At 35.6% G+C, this 16,584-nt stretch overlaps 1 protein-coding gene across 1 annotated transcript; it reads right to left on the bottom strand.

The window, feature by feature from the left end:
• Nucleotides 1-39: 39 nt before the first annotated feature.
• LOC114391538 (putative serine/threonine-protein kinase-like protein CCR3) lies at nucleotides 40-4,544 on the bottom strand. Its single transcript, XM_028352535.1, has 5 exons — nucleotides 4,506-4,544; nucleotides 1,735-2,004; nucleotides 1,509-1,565; nucleotides 1,322-1,426; nucleotides 40-1,167 (listed from the first exon to the last, which is right to left on the bottom strand). Exons 1-5 carry the CDS (start codon nucleotides 4,542-4,544, stop codon nucleotides 40-42), a joined length of 1,599 nt encoding a protein of 532 aa, XP_028208336.1.
• Nucleotides 4,545-16,584: the final 12,040 nt, after the last annotated feature.

Raw genomic sequence — 16,584 nt, forward strand, 5'->3', positions numbered from 1 at the left:
TTTTCATAGATAAAGCCCGAAGGTTCACCATATTTTGAGTTAACAATTCGAAACCAAAGCCCTGAAAATGCTATCATATTCAAAAATAGCCAAAGCCCGCTCTAATCTGACTACAATGTCAGCCATGGTTGGTCTATCTTTCAGTTTCAAATTCACATAACGGATAGCGGTATCAGCCACTAACTTTACTGCTTCTGTTTCATTCACATCGGGTTGTCCAGCCCTTTGATCCAAAATTTTCTCCAAAAATCCATTTGAAATAGCAGTCACAGCAAAGTCTACCAAATGTTTTCTACTTAATAGGGTGCCTCCATCTTCCCCGTACACGAATGTAGGTCTCTTTCCTGTTAGAAGTTCAAACAGTACAACTCCAAGCCCATGCACATCACTCTCTGCTGACAATGCACCTCGAATAACGTACTCAGGATCAGTGTTCTCAATTATACGTCGTCTGTTTCTCATAAACTTCCATCCAAAATCAGATACTCTTGCCGTCCAGGTGGCATCAAGAAGAATGTTGGAAGACTTGATATCTCCGTGAATAATAAATGAATCTGCATAATTATGAAGATATTCTATTCCTCGAGAGGCATCCAAAGCAATTTTGATCCTCATTTTCCACGAATTCAAGACACTGCTACCCTTGTCATGCAAACGATCATACAAGGACCCATTCTTCATGTACTCATACACACTGAGTCTTTCATAATTCGTTTCACAGAATCCAACCAGCCTAATCAAGTTCTTGTGGTGTAAACCGGATAACAAGGTCAATTTGCTCTCTCTCTTTGGCCAGGTTCCACCCGTCTTGATTGCAACCTCACGACCATCGACAAGTTTACCTCTGTACACAACACTGAAACAGCCAGCACCAATCTGGTTGTGAATTGAGAAATTGTTGGTGGCTGCTACAAGCTCAGCCCAGGTGAATAATCGTGCAGGAACAACCCTCATCGCATTATTGTCCTCTGCCGAAGCAAAACTAGGGACAGGTGATGTTCCCAAATTCGACACAGTCCTGCTACTCCTTATAGCCCAGTCCACTACAGAAGCAAAACTATGGAGGTGGGATGCTCCCAAATTTGACCAAGTCTCACTCTCACTCCTTATGGCACTGTCCACTTTTGAGGCTAACTTTTTAGGTTTTCGTCTTTCTAAATCAGAATTCTTATAAAGAAAGAGTGTTACTTCAACTAAAACTAACGTTGTTCCAAATCTTCTTAGTTAATCGTTACCTACCCCCCCCCCCCCTCGAATTTCTACTTTCGATTTGAATTAAAATTGTTGCTCACGAGATGTTTTGATTCACGTTTCTACAGACCTCAGTGGCATTCACTAGCCTTGTTTTTGCTTCTGTTCCCACCCTATTTGTAACTTGTCTATCACATTCTAGCAGGTTGCATTTGCTTCCTTTTGGTTCTGTAAACTATATTCATACATTGAGATTTCATTGTTTAAATTTCTAATTAAGAAGAGTTCTGGCTGAACAAAGTGTCAAGTATTCATACTTGTATCAAATAGGTTTGAGGCTCTCGGATACCCTCCATCAATTTGCAAGTAGTTGCCTGCAAATAATTTTAATTTACAAGTATAAATGGGCATAGGCTAGACGCTCAAAAGAACATGCATCACAACTCTCAAAATTAGTTAGACAACATAAGGGACGTCAATAGGTGAATGTATTTTAAAGAAATTATGGTGGCTGGGCAGACCTTATTAATGGTAGAGATAGACCTTGGCAGAATACTCCTCCTTTGTCATACTCCTTATTAAACTGATTGAACTGCTGTTCATTATGGCAGAATACTCCTCCTTTGTCATACTCCTTATTAAACTGATTGAACTGCTGTTCATTATGGCAGAATACTCCTCCTTTGTCATCTCCTCAGGCTTTCTCATCCAAATGGGCTTGTGCTTGTTCACCAAGGAGCATTCATGTGACACTTCCTTAATCTTCTTTTTCTTTTTTTCTTCCTTCTCCTTCTCTTCATCAACATCCTCCACCTAAGTAGATGAAAAAAAATAGATATTGAAGTAAAATTGTAATTAAAAAATACCAAAAAATGAAAAAGTAACATTGACTTAATGACTTGTTTAGATGTTATTCTTCGAGTAATAATAACGATTTTTTTTGCATAAAACAAAGAGGGGAACGAGCAACAATTTGAAGGTTGTACATTCAAGAACTTAAGAATTCAAAATAGCTAGTAATAAGAGGGATTTGTTTTTAGGATTTTCTGAGCACCAAGAGCGACTACGCAAGAAGTTTGCACTTGAGGAGGGAAGGATATTTGCAGCTAATGAACAACTTTGTTAACTATTTGTCCTTCAGACTTTCCTGTTTCTTTTTGTTAATATGTAAATGACAATAGTATAAGGCTATGGCGTAAAAACATGGTCTATATTTACTTCTAAAATTGTTAGGGGTAAAAAAGACCATGTCCATAAGCCATAGCCTTATACTATTTATATTTACATATTAGCAAAAGAATTAGTCAAATCTGAAGGACAAATAGTTAAGAAAGTTGTTCATTAGCTGCAAATATCCTTCCCTCGTCAAGTGCAAGCTTCTTGCGTAGCCGCTCTTGGTGCTCAGAAAATCCCAAAAACAAATCCCTCTTATTACTAGCTATTTTGAATTCTTTAGTTCCTGAATGTACAACCTTCAAATTTTTGCTCGTTCCCCTCTTTGTTTTATGCAAAAAAAATCGTTATTATTACTCGAACCATAAGGAATAACATCTAAACAAGTTATGCATAAAATGTTACTTTTTTATTTTTTGGTATTTTTTTAATTACAATTTTACTTCAATATCTATTTTTTTTCATCTACTTAGGTCATTTTTTAATATAAATATGAATTTAAAGGTGATATACTTATAATATAAATTACTTGCTAATGTACTTAAGGCTTTCCTTTCAGATTTCAATGTTGATTTTAAGTTATCAATTGTTACCTCACCACCTTCTATATCACTTATCACAGTTCCATCCAATCACTTATCACTTGTCAGAATGAATTTTGAGAATTTTCAATAATGTCATTTGAAAGAAAATTCTTTTTAGTTTATTTATAAAAAAAGTAATAACTAAAAGTTTAAAATCAGGGAGAGTGGCATGTTAGAAGTCCTTACTTAATAGTATATCTTACAAATTTAAAACGAGAACGGACACTAAATTAATTACTATCCTCTAATATATTTATTTTATATTTGAGTCCAGCAATGGTGTATATATTCATATATTTCTTCAAAAGTATAGCCTTTTAAAATTCTTGAATAGTTAATTAGGAAGGTTAAACTTAGCCAAGTGTTATTTCTTATGAAACATTTATAGCATGAAACACACATGTTTCTATTGTATTAGAAAAAAGCTAAATAAAATGTAAAAAAAATCTTAATTTTGATGAAAATTATGGGAATACTTATCTTGTGTCCCATGTTATGTTATTCGTGTCAAACAAATTCATTAAATCCAGTGTTTTTCTTTTAGGGATTTGTTCAATAAGAATAACAATACTGAGATAATACAGACATTCTCATAATTTTTGTCAAAATCAAGATTCTTTTAACATTTTATTTAGCTTTGTCCAATAAAATAGAAATGTGTGTTTCATTCTAATTCATGCAGTAAATGTTTGTTAGGAAATAACACTCTTAATAAAAGAAAATGTTTAGGTTCTTTGAATTTGTTTAACATTAATAACTTAATATAGTACATTTTTTATTACTAAATAACATACATTAGTCAATATAAGCACTTTCATATGAAGATTTTTTTTATACATTTCATTTAGCTTTTGTTCCAATAAAATGAAAACATGTTTATTTGGGCTAGCATTTACCTAAATGAGATTGTTATATCTTGCGAAACATTTACTACATCAATTACCTCAAAACATATATGTTTCTATTTTATTGGATAGAAGTTAAATACTTGTTCAAGCTCCAAAAGATACCTTGCTAAAGACATTTATAATTTTATATTTTTCATGACATGCTTTTTGGGTACTATTATAAAATTAAAAAATAAAAGGTATCAAATTAAATATAGTATATATAATAAATATTATATTTCTTATTAAGTAATTTTGCATTTTAATTTCTTAATCATTAATTGTAATGACACTAGCTTGTGCTTGTCCATCAACAAAAGAAATTGAAAATGGCCTATTTCTAGTTTAGTGTAAACAAGGGGTGTGAATAATAAAGATAATATAATTCCATTAAATTATGTGAAAAAAACCTCAAAGATGGATGTGCAGGTAGACATATATATATATATATATATATATATATATATATATATATATATATATATATATATATATATATGTACTCAGATAATTCTGAAACTGAAAATGACACTCCACTACAAGCTTTGTTCAGTGTCTCCGTCAAACCCTAATCTTTCTTCCACATTAATAATTTTTGGTAATTTCTTTTAAAATTAATACTTACATTCTCCCTTCACATATGGCTTGTCTTCTTCTTCCTCTTCTTCACTGTCCTAGGTGCACCTTTCTCCTTTCTCTTCTTCACCATCTCTTCCAACCAAATTGCTGCTACAGGTGCACCTTTTACAAAACAACGACATACTAACAAAATCAATCAACCAACAACTGAGATCCTTATAAAAACATAACCAAGAAATGAGAAAATGAAACAAAAAGAAAAAGAAAAAAAAATCAAAACAACCAAAAAATCCACCAGAGGTGGGTTCGATGGCTAAGGGAGAAGGGGAGGAAGGAAATATGGCAAGTTTGATCTCCTTTATCAGTAAAAACTAACATTCTAACAATTAATATTTGTTGATGAAAAAGGAAAAACAAAAAAATTCCAATTATTATTTCCCAAGCGGAGCTCTAGATCAAGCTCCTCATCATGGTGGTGACGGCCATGACCATGATGGGTTGAAGAGTCGTTTGTGGGTGGTTCTTGTTCCACTTTCCCAGAATAAGAAGAAGAGAAACCATTATTATTCCTCCCTACAGCAGGAGGAGCAGGCTGAGAACATGTATCATTTTATTTTAATTAAAATTTGTGCTTTTCTTTCTTGAAAGATGAATATATATTGTACGAAATTTCCTCTTAATTAATGTAAATGGACATTTTAGATATTTTTCCCCATGTAGTGTCTATGTGGTGGCATCACTATAGACAGTGGATGCACATCATATTTAATAGCTAGGTAGTATTAACTTTTAAACAGCTATCATCAATTTGGTAACATTGGAAGATGAAATAAAAAATTTAGATGAAAAAATATTAAAACAAACAATAAAGATATTTAAAACTTTATCTCACCTTTTATAATATTAAAAATAGCAATAAATGTTTTAAAATAATTATTGGTGGCATTGAAAATTGTAAAAAAGATAAAATATTATCAGGAGATACTTTCATATTTATCCACTATTGTTAAGAAATATATTTATATTGAAATTTATTAAATTAAGTATAAATTGTTATTTTTAAGAGGAGGAGGAGGAGAGTGTAATTAATTAATTTTAATTTTTAGAATTGTGAAGAGGCCAGCCATGCATTTATGTTTATGCCTGGCTGTTTCTTCTCTTATCTTTTGAATTTAATGGGGAAATAGTACAAGGCACATGCATGCTTTAAACAAGCTAGAAAAATAAGAGATCCTCACGATCATTTATCTAGCCAGCTTAGACAATAGCTGCCACTCACATGCCCTCAGCTTTCCACAGTAGTAATGACATCTTACTTTATTGCAACATTGCCACACATATATGCATCTATCTTTCTAGTTTCCTTTGTTAGGTCTCTTTCCTTTGCCAGCCCCATTCACTTTGTTGCGGCTATATCAACCCAGAATTCAATCTTGCCATATCCAATTTCTAACTATTTAATTCAACTGCATACCTACATCCCAAAAGGAAGAGCTAGGGCGCGGGAAAAGGTTAAGTGGAGTCAATTAAAATTTGTTTGCTATGCTGGAATCAATTACCAAGTTTATAACTAATTTTATACACTTCCTATTATTTTTTACAAATTACATATTTTTCTAATTTATATACCTTTTGGTTCCTCCTCTAGTCCTTCTCAGTTCTTCCAAGTTCTGGTAGTCAACATTAAGAATAATTTTTCGATATTCTTCACTTGCACACACATTATTTATGTTAACTAATTCTATTGGCAGAGCTCTCAACTAACTAAAAAAGGTGATTTTTCCTTAATTCATTCAGAATAATCGAATCATTCATTTTTAATAGGATTTTGATCGAAAACCAAACCAATTACCAATAGGTTCAGCAAAAGAACCTACTGAAGTCAACATTCATGCTCATCTAAACAACTACTTTCCAGCTTTGCCAAATACTTTACAACTCCTACGCAGAGGATTCAGGATGGCATTTATTGACAGAACATGACCAATATGAGATTATCTTATATATAATTGAAACATATTATTCCTATAACATGAAGGACCAAATGCCTTAGCCAAACCATATACTTCAAGACTGCTAGTCACTTCAATAGACGATAGCAATATATCAACATAATTAATATTCATGGAGTCTATGATGCCAATTTTAGATTTCAGTTTAAAAAAACTAATTGACACTAGATAAAGTAGCTCAATAGATATATAAGTTAAACTCAAAGAATTGGAATAATCTATGTCAGACTTTTTAACAACCAAGATATGATTGATACCAGAAAATACATGTCTTTCAAGTTTCACCATGATCCATATTATACTCAAGTTTAGAAAATAAAATATATGTTCCATATATGCATAAATGTTATGCAACCACAGTTTTTCAATTTTAGGGTTAGGTTCATTCTTATATACCAAAAATTTGTAGATGATTAATAAAGAATTCATCTCATAGAGGCAACCACAGTTTTCTCATTACATGATGAATAAAGAAATAATCTCATAGAGGAAATCACACTTTTTCGATTTCAGGGTCAGGGCCATTCTTGTATACTGGAATTTTGCAGATGATGTGTGTTTCTGTTTGAGAAACATGCTTTTCAATTTCAGAATAGGTTTCATTTTACTCTCCGAATGCAACAATGTGTGTGTTTCTGTTTATGTGTATCATATATAAGTGCTGCATAACCACTGAATGCATAGACAAACAATGCTAACAATTTGTGTGCAGTAATCGTTACTTGGTGACTACTTAAGACTGCATGTATTTTGTTTCAGCAGGGTCATTCGAATGACGACACCCCCTCCATCTCCCACACAGTCCGAGATTCCTTCTGATGGGACGTCTAGGAAAACTAGACAAGCCACTCGGCTAAGAAGGTTGACAGCAAGAACATTGGAGCAAGCAAGGGCAACAGTCAGTGTGAATCTAGCGACTGGTAGAGGATCCGGACCTCACAATGATCAGTTTCACAGTTACCTTGGAGTTGTGGCACGAGACAAGATTCCAATTGTTCACGCTAGCTGGAATGATGTACCTGAAACACTGAAGAACATGATATGGGATGACATATTGGTAAGTCCCTCATGCTGGTCATTTAATATTTGTTACACACATTCATGTTTATGCTTTTTTGTTTGACACACATGTTTTGTAGGCAAAATTTGACATCCCCGAGGGTGATAATGCCAAAAAGAAGGTGATGTCAACTATGGCAACGCGTTGGAGGCAATTTAAGTCGGCGTTGACAACTAAATATGTGTATGGTAACACTGACGGCCACGCAAAAGATGATCCTTTGGTTAAATATGGCATTAATGAAAAAGATTGGGCCGAGTTTGCAAAAATGAGGCAAACCCCTACCTGGCAGGTTATTTCCAGTTTTAATGTTTTGAGTATGTTACAAACTGTTAATGCTTTTCCTTGGAATAAATGTTTTGCATCATAGTTGACAAATGCTTATTTTTTGATTTCAAGGGGATACGGAAAAAGGCACAAGAAATTCAAAAGTACAATGACTCTCCGCACCTGTTGTCTAGGGGAGGCTATGAGCTGCTAGAAAAAAATTAATGGCTGAAAAAAGGAAGATACGAGAAGAACAAGCAGCATTTACCGAGGACCCTTCATTGTACCTCCCACCATCACCAATTTCTAGACACGAGAAATGGAAGAGTGCACGCACAAAACAATATGGCCAGATGACATCTCAAGCCGCCAAAGAAATTGCTGACAAAATTGTAAGCAACTCTTATCATTAATTGTTATTGACAAACAAATCAAAGTTTTAAATGACAACTTCCTTTATGCCTTGATCTTGTTTTGTGTTATATGAACAAGACTCTTTGGAAGAGCAAAGCAGGCAGGGCAGCATTGTGCCTTTCGGACGTGACGATATTTTGAACATGGCTATTGGAAGACCATAGCATCCTGGTCGTGTACGTGGGGCTGGGACAGGGGTTACAATTACGCAGTACTTTGGTCCATCATCGCGTCGGTCTACCACTTCATCAAACATCACTGTAGAACAGTTGGCTGATATAATTGGTAACCTAAAAGAAGAATGGCAAAGACAGGCTGAACAAGAAAACATTAAAAGAGAGGAGGTGTGGATGAGGAGGGTTGAAGAGGAAAAACAGCGCACTATGGACACATTTAAAGGACAAATACAAGAAGCTATCAAGTTGGAGTTGTCACAAATTGCATCACAACATTCAGCCCCACTTCAGCCAAATGATATACAAGTATTAGCAGCAAGGGTAAGCACGAAGGGAAGTTGTGCAGCAGTAGAGACAAATGCATTAGCTAAAAAACCCTCTAAGTTGAATGGTGACAATGTCGGCCTGCATGTAACCGTTGAGAACTCCAACAAATTAGTGGCAGTGGGCAAACGGTGCGACAGTTTTGGCACCATCCACAACGTGCCCTATGCTGATGATGTTGTTCGCGTGAGTGTGGTGGAAGTTATTTTCGGTGATGCGGAGGTTCCAATCCTTACATCAGAAATAAAGTTTGTCAAAGAAGCTTTAGGTAGTTTTGTTCCATGGCCAACACATTTGGTCAAACCCATCTTGCCTGAGGTACGTAATAACATTAATTCCTATAATTTAAAATGGTTACTTACGTAAGTCTTTTTTAAATGTTTTGTACTCCTGTAGGAAGCAGAGAAGGATGTGAGCTCACCATTGAAGACTGTTGAGGAGGAAAAGGCAGATGAGGTTATTGATCCATTGGGAGAGTTGGTGAAGAACTTGTTCGACATTTACCAAAGGCCTGTTGAGGTGTCATGGGATGGTGCTAAATTTGGGATCAATAATGTCAAAGATGGCTTCTTCATCACACACGCTGATGTGAGCGAGATAATATTAGGAGACAAGTGTTTAAACATCTCCATTCTACAGCTATGGCTTATGTAAGTGTATACCCATATTAGCTCAAACATTTGTACACTGTAGAATTGAGTTAGCTACCTTAAATAACCTATTAACTGTATTTTATGACACCATGAATTTTACATAGGTTTATTCATGATTAGAGTGCGAGCATTGGTTATGGATCATTGTATGGGTTCCTTGAACCTCAGTGTATCCACAATGCAAGCAGTAGACGTCAAGAGTGTGAAAATTACATTGGAAGGTGGTTGAAGGAAGTAGGAAAACAAATTTACATAGCACCTTATTTAAACCAGTAAGTTGAGCAAATAATGTTGGTCGAGTACGGTAATGTTTAACATATTGACTTAATGAAGTATCTTTACCTGTTCAGGGCCCATTGGCAGCTCGTTGTATTGTGCCCAGGCGACAATGTAGTGGTTTGGTTTTGTTCTTTGAAGAAGAAGCCGGATGCTGCCATCAAAGGTGCAGTAAACAGGTTAGTGCTGCCTCTACCGTGCCTCAATACTCCTACAGCAAACCACCAATGATCGTAATGCTTTGTTTCTATTTTGAAAATAGTGCAATGAAATCAGTCACCAAAACTGCAGAGGGAAAGCCACCTCAGCATGGGCCTCAGTGGATTGAAGCAAAGGTACATGTTTATTTAAATTCCAAATGCCATATGGATGTCATTTCTGTTTGCGTTGATTGAATTCACAACGTAATGTGTGTGCGTATGTCGTGTAGAGTCATGTTCAAACAGGAAATTACGAGTGTGGATACTATGTTATGCAATGGATATGGTGCATCGTAAGTGGTGGATTGAAGGATGGCTGGATTCACGTATGTTTCTGATTATTGATTTACTTGTTAATGTAATTAGACGTCATTACTTTTTACCTGATGCTATGTGATTTACTAATAAATTCATATATACATGTGCAGTGGTTTTCTGATCGATCACCGCTAACAGAAGAGACCATGACCACACTCCAGCATAAATGGGCGGCCTATTTTATCCAAATGAAGAAATGCGAACCAAGAAAAAATTTGATAACTTAGGAACAGTTTTCGTGTAGGCCAGAATTTTATTTGTTTGCTGAGAACAGTACATTGTTTAGATAACTTGAGTTGTATATTGAATTTAATTTTCTCTCAGCTTGAACAATTTCCTATCCAGCCCTTCAATGTGGCCGTGTGCCTTGAACAGTATATTGTTTCAGTTAATGCTTGAGTTGTATACTGAATTTAATTTTCTCTCTGCTTTTTGTTTCACTTAACATTTGATAACTAACTTTTTTGCTTGTACTTAATTGTCTATCATAATGTTGTCGTGTCATTAACTTTTACTGCTACAATTGCTGACTTTAAACCCAGCTAGGTAACTTATGCTCAGGGTGGTGCTGACAAGGACTACAAGGAGGTACCCCCACCTCCTTTGTTTAAACTTGCAGGTGACCTGAAATTACCATCAGGGTGGTGGTCACTTTGTTGTTCCTCTAAATTACCATATTTAAGTCTGTGATCTATTGGGTTTGTTTGTTCTTGTTGTTGCTACAGGGGGACACATCAACCAAGCTGTGACCTTCAACAGATCTTATTACAAGGTAATCACTTCAATGAACAAATGGTTGAGTCACTAGGGATCCTTAATTAAGCTCTGTGTCTTAATTTAATGACTTTAAAATCAACAGACATTATATATCATGCATGTATCCTTCTAAGAAGCATTTTCATCTGCTTTTAGGATTTTCAAAGTGCTTATATCATCTTTTTATTCCTTAATTATGTGCTCTTATGATTAAATTTGACTAATTAAATGTATATTTCTCCCGATTATTATGATCAGGTTCAAATTATAGGACAATTGTGCACGTACTATAACCTGAACAGCCATCCACAAGGCTTGGGTTAAAAATAAAACCGTGGAACCAGCACATTATTACTGCACAATTTGCTGTTAAAAAAAAAACATTCCACGACGGTTCTAAGGAAATGACCGTCGTAGAAACGTGATGTTTCTAAGACGGACCTACAAAGCAAACCGTAGTAGTATTAATTCCCTATTTTACGACGGTCGTCGGCAACAGAAGACCGTAGTAGTATGAATACAAGTCTACGACGGTCCATGCCATACAACCGTCGTAGAACACGTTTATCTCAACGACGGTGTCGTTACGTGACCGTAGTAGTATTAACACCGTCTCTTACGACGGTCGTCCGCAACAAAACACCGTTGTAGTGATAGGACCATTCTACGACGGTTTTGGGTAGACAACCGTCATAGTCTGTTGTTACTTCTACGACGGTGGTGTCCCCATGCCCGTCGTAGTCTATTGTTACTTCTACGACAGGGCTGTTGACAGCCGTGTTTGAATTGTGGACCTTTCTACGACGGTCCTTTGGAAACAACCGTCGTAGAACAAGATTATGTCTACGACGGTGCTGTCCTTATGGCCGTCGTAGTCTCTAGTAAGTTCTAAAGACGGGGCTGACCGATAGCCCGTCTTAGAATTCTGTAATATCTACGATGGTTTTCTATAACCGTCTTTGAAAGCCATCGAATTTATTACGTCGTCACAGACAACGACGGTCTTCAACCGACGTAGTATACCCATTTTAACCGACGTTGAATTCTGCTTTTGTAGTAGTGAACCTAAGAACTCTCATTTAGGGCATTCTTTCTTCTCTCTCATCATTTTTTGTTCTCTTTATTTTATTTATTTATTTACCTATTTTACTATTTACACCGTTGTTTTTACTAAACCTAGTCTTATTTGCAATTTTTTTCATATGGCATCACAAAAAAGAAGATCAGTGCCCACTCAAGGAGGGGAATCCACTTAGGATTCCTCTTGCTTCACTATAGAGACAGTTTGGCACCGATATCAAGACAATGTTCACCTCGAGAACATTATACCGGAGAGGAACATGGAGCTCTTCGTAGGCATGTTTAATGAATTTTACAGAGAGCTCCAACGGAGGTAGTGACATCGGGTACTCACCAAACTTCCGAAGAAGTAGATTGATGTTGCCTTGGTCAAAGAATTCTATTCCAACATCTATGACCTAGATGACGACACTCCAAAGTACTGCAAGGTGCAGGGCATGTCATCCGATTCGATGCGGAGACCATTAATGATTTTCTTGACACCCCCGTCGTCCTTGCTGATAGAGAAGAATATTCGACATACTCCCAATACTTGGACACGTACCCGGATCATCAGGCCATCGCGGTAGCTCTATGCACACCCAAAGAAGGATTCGTCCTGAACGCCGACGAGGCCCCATGGAAGTTGTTGCGGAAAGATCTCACCACGCTCGCTTAGACATGGAGCGTACTTTCTTACTTTAACCTTGTCACTACCTCTCATTCTTCTGATCTTAATGTTGACAGGGCAAGGCTAATATATGGCTTGGTGATGAAGATGGACATCACTACTAGAGATAAGGCATTCTAAATCGGTCGCAGAGTACCATTTATGACGGTTTTCGCCCGTCATAAACCATGCGTGTCATAGAAAGGCACAGCCTAGACAAAGGTGGTTTCAAAACCGTCTTAGTATAGGAGACTATCTAAGACGGTTATTGAATAACCATTTTTGAATGTGGCCATTTTCTAAGACAGTCATACAAATAACTGTTTTAGATAGTCAAGACTGTATTTGACTTTATAAGACAGGTGTCTCGATAACTGTTTTAGAAATTCAATGATGTTGCACCCTTTTTAAGACAGGTGTCTCAATATCCGCCTTAATAAGTCTGCATTTCTAAGACGGTTATCCGAATAACTGCCTTAGAAAGTCAATGTTCTAGCTTGCTATCTAAGATGGTTATTTGAATAACCGTCTTAGTTTATGTAACATTCTAAAATGGTCTACTACGTAACCGTCTTGGAATAATTTTTTTTTTGCAGCTGTCTCAGCTTTAACTGTACATTCACGTGGTACTTCCAATGTTGAAGATGAGTACATGATTTTACTCCCAAATTTGAAAATGCAAGTGAAATAAAACAGCAAACAACACACAATTTAGCTAATTATAATTTTAATGTATCCATGTTTTTTGAACAAAAAAAAATACACTTTTGGGACTTGTAAACATCAGTCAGCAATTAATGAATTTAATGTACGTAGCAGTCAGGTGTTTAAAAATTACAAGGTTTTAAGTAACGTATATATAAGATGATATACCAACTGTTTTAATGACCCATATCATCGACGGTAAACGACAAAAGATAATCAATCTTGTAATAAGGTGCATTTTCTTCATATATCACAGCCAAGCACATCAAATGTAATTAGAAGAGGGCAATGGTCCTATTTGGCGAATTATGTTTGAGCCGCAGTTTTTTGTGGTTCTCGATTTTTTGTAGCTTTAGCTGCTAGCTGCACGTGTCTGGGCTTTCATTTGCTCAACTTTGGCCTAAAATGCATATAGTTTCAATCAAAGGCAAGTGAGTAGTAAAGACTTTAACTAAAGTATTTCTAAAGCTATACATTGGAGTTTATTTTGTTGATTCAAACTAATTGTATTCATGAAGTTTCTGACATCTTTAATGAAGAGAGAATGTTTCTATTATTTTATTTGAATCCTTCACCACAACGTGTTTAATATACAAATATTCTTAAGGAAGAGACAATGATAAATATAACAATGCTTAATGGAGAAATCTTACATTGGTTTATAAGTATACTAATGTTAAAAGTCCATGCATGCATGACTAAAAAATAAAAGTTTATGTCGTGTTATGATTTATAAATTAATTAGTACGGTTTTTTAAGAAGATAATATTGTCTGTCCTATTTCTCTCACTCCTAATTTTTTATCTAAGAGAAACAAGTGGGAAAAATAAAAACTAAAGATGAGAAAGTGTTTTTGTTTACCCAATGGTCATATGGAGAGGGATTCTAGAGGCAACAGATGAGAAAGCGAAAGATGAAAACAGGATGGATTCTGAGGTACATCCATATCTATACCTCTTCTCTTTTTGGTGATTGAAATTGTATTGGTTTTATCTGTTGCACTGTTTTTGGTTCATCATTTATGCTAAATTACTCTGCATTATAGCTGCATTTTTGTTATTTTTATATTGACAGATTGATATTGAGCTTGCTCAGTTCATGAAAGGATACTTCAAAGGGCTTATTCTTGAAAATGGTTGGCCACAGTTATTGAAATTGAAAGATTGGCCTTCACCTAGTATGGCTGAAGAATTTCTGTTGTACCAAAGACCTGAGTTTATCAACAAACTACCTTTACTTCAGTATATTCACTCCAAGTGGGGCCTTCTCAATGTTGCAGCTAAATTGCCTCATTACTCCCTGCAGAATGATGTAGGACCCAAGATATATATATGTTATGGGATTAGTGATGAACTTGGTAGAGGTGACTCAGTGACAAATCTCCACTTCAATATGCGTGACATGGTATATTACTTAACCCTCATTAACCCATGAGATGATAAATGGTCTTTTTTTTTACTTTTATAGTTTGAATAGATACAAGTTATTATTTACAGCCACTTTATGGTAATCTGGGTTCCTAGACAGACTGCAAGTTCTTCATTGTTAATTTATGTTTGGTTATGTATTTATCATGGTCTTCCCATATTAATATATGCAGGTTGATATTTGTACCTCATTACCAATTGTCTAATAAGTTCTATGCATACTCAAATGTTGAATGTTTACCCAAACTCTACTACATACTGTGCATTTGTGTTTAATATTTTAAAGTTCTCTCTCTCTTCCCTATTATCTTGTCTAGAGTGAAATAATGGATTTTTGATTTATTTGAAGAAAAGGAAAGAAATGGGGCTATGAGTAAGTAACAAATAGTTAATTTACCGAGTTTCAACAGGTGTACCTTTTGGTTCATACAAATGAAGTAAATCTGAAGGACTGGGCAGAGAACTAAAGTTGAAATGATGCAAAAAGCTAAAGCTAATAATTAAGGAATTTGAGCCAAAAGAATCACATGGGGATCCTCAAATATCCTCAAGGGGGAGTTCACCTGATTCCTCACTTAGTACAAAAAGTAGTGGACTGGAAATAGACTCAAACCAGAATAAGTCAATTATGGATCAAGGGTTTGAAATTTATTCTAGTGCTGAAGGTAATACGGCCAATTGTAAACTTCCATTCAATCAAAATGGAGACGTCTATGAGAAAACACATCCTGGAGTTCTTTGGGGTGTTTTTCATCGGCAGGATGTTCCAATATTGACTAAAAATTTGAAAATACATTGGAAGGAATTTGGGAAGTCAGATGATCTTGGAAATGAATTTGTAAGTCTTTAAGAAAGCATTTAAAATTTTACATTGCTTCCCCCTTTTTATTGGTTAGCTAACTAATTTTGTTTTTTTTTATTATTGCTGATGGTACTCTCTGGATTCAAGGTTGAATGGCCTCTTTATGATGGAGCTATTTTTCTTGACAAACACCATAAAAGAAATTTGAAGGAAGAATTTGGTAAGATCTTATGTTTTTCTTTCTTTCTTTGAATTCTTCAAGAGCTAGATAGATAAGTGGTACAAGTTAGTTTGACATGGTGGAATTACATAGGTCCTTGCCTTGCCCTTGGGAGCTCCTTCACCCCCATAAGTTGAGAAAATCTTGTAGAGTTCCTTCAATGATGGTAATGAGTGTGATGGGGAAACATAATTCCCCCCTTTTTTGTGAGTTTAAGAATTTTTTAAGGGAAGTGAATATAAGGAGGACAATTCCTTCTTGATCCCCTAGAGTTATGTTTGGAAGCTTTTGATTGATGCGGAAGGGAGGAATGGTAAAAAAATTAATGTTTGGAAGCTTTAAGTAACGAAAATGAGTGGAGTTCTTATCCTAGTTTTAGAGGTATAAATAGAATAAGAATGGGTTAATTGCTTTTAGTGGTATAAATGGAATAAGAAGGAGTTAATTTCTTTTCCTTCGTCAAACTTTTTTCTACAAAGGTTTAAGTCAATTTGTTGGAAAGCCACTTTAATTGTTGTTACCCCTAACTTGCCTATTAGAGTTGGTTGCCAATGTCTCGGATAGAGCTACCTATGAAGGGTCTGACTAGAAAGCCTGAGTGAAGTGTCGTAGTGTGTAGCCACTAAAATGACTTTTCGCGGGTTGAGGTCCCTCGTCGATTAGAGATAAGGCGTAAGTAGTACTTATAAAGCTTGGGCAATTCTTACCATATGAGATAGTTTTGTGGGCTCTAGTTAGGCCCTAAACCCTAAATCTAAAATGGTACATTGTTTGGGCACCAACATTTCCATGCTCTAGGCCCATAGCCCTAGGTGTTAGGGGGTGTGTTAG

Source organism: Glycine soja, chromosome 17, assembly GCF_004193775.1.
Source record: "Glycine soja cultivar W05 chromosome 17, ASM419377v2, whole genome shotgun sequence".
Lineage (NCBI taxonomy): Eukaryota > Viridiplantae > Streptophyta > Magnoliopsida > Fabales > Fabaceae > Glycine > Glycine soja.

What these genes read in the sequence shown, in the direction of transcription:
- LOC114391538 (XM_028352535.1), bottom strand. Translation starts at nt 4,544, where the DNA reads ATGGTGAAGAAGAGAAAGGAGAAAGGTGCACCTAGGACA. An exon ending in AGAAAGGTGCACCTAGGACA is followed by an intron (nt 2,005 to 4,505) that starts GTGAAGAAGAGG and finishes TCATCTACTTAG; the next exon opens with GTGGAGGATGTTGATGAAGA. An exon ending in AGGAGGAGTATTCTGCCAAG is followed by an intron (nt 1,566 to 1,734) that starts GTCTATCTCTAC and finishes AATTATTTGCAG; the next exon opens with GCAACTACTTGCAAATTGAT.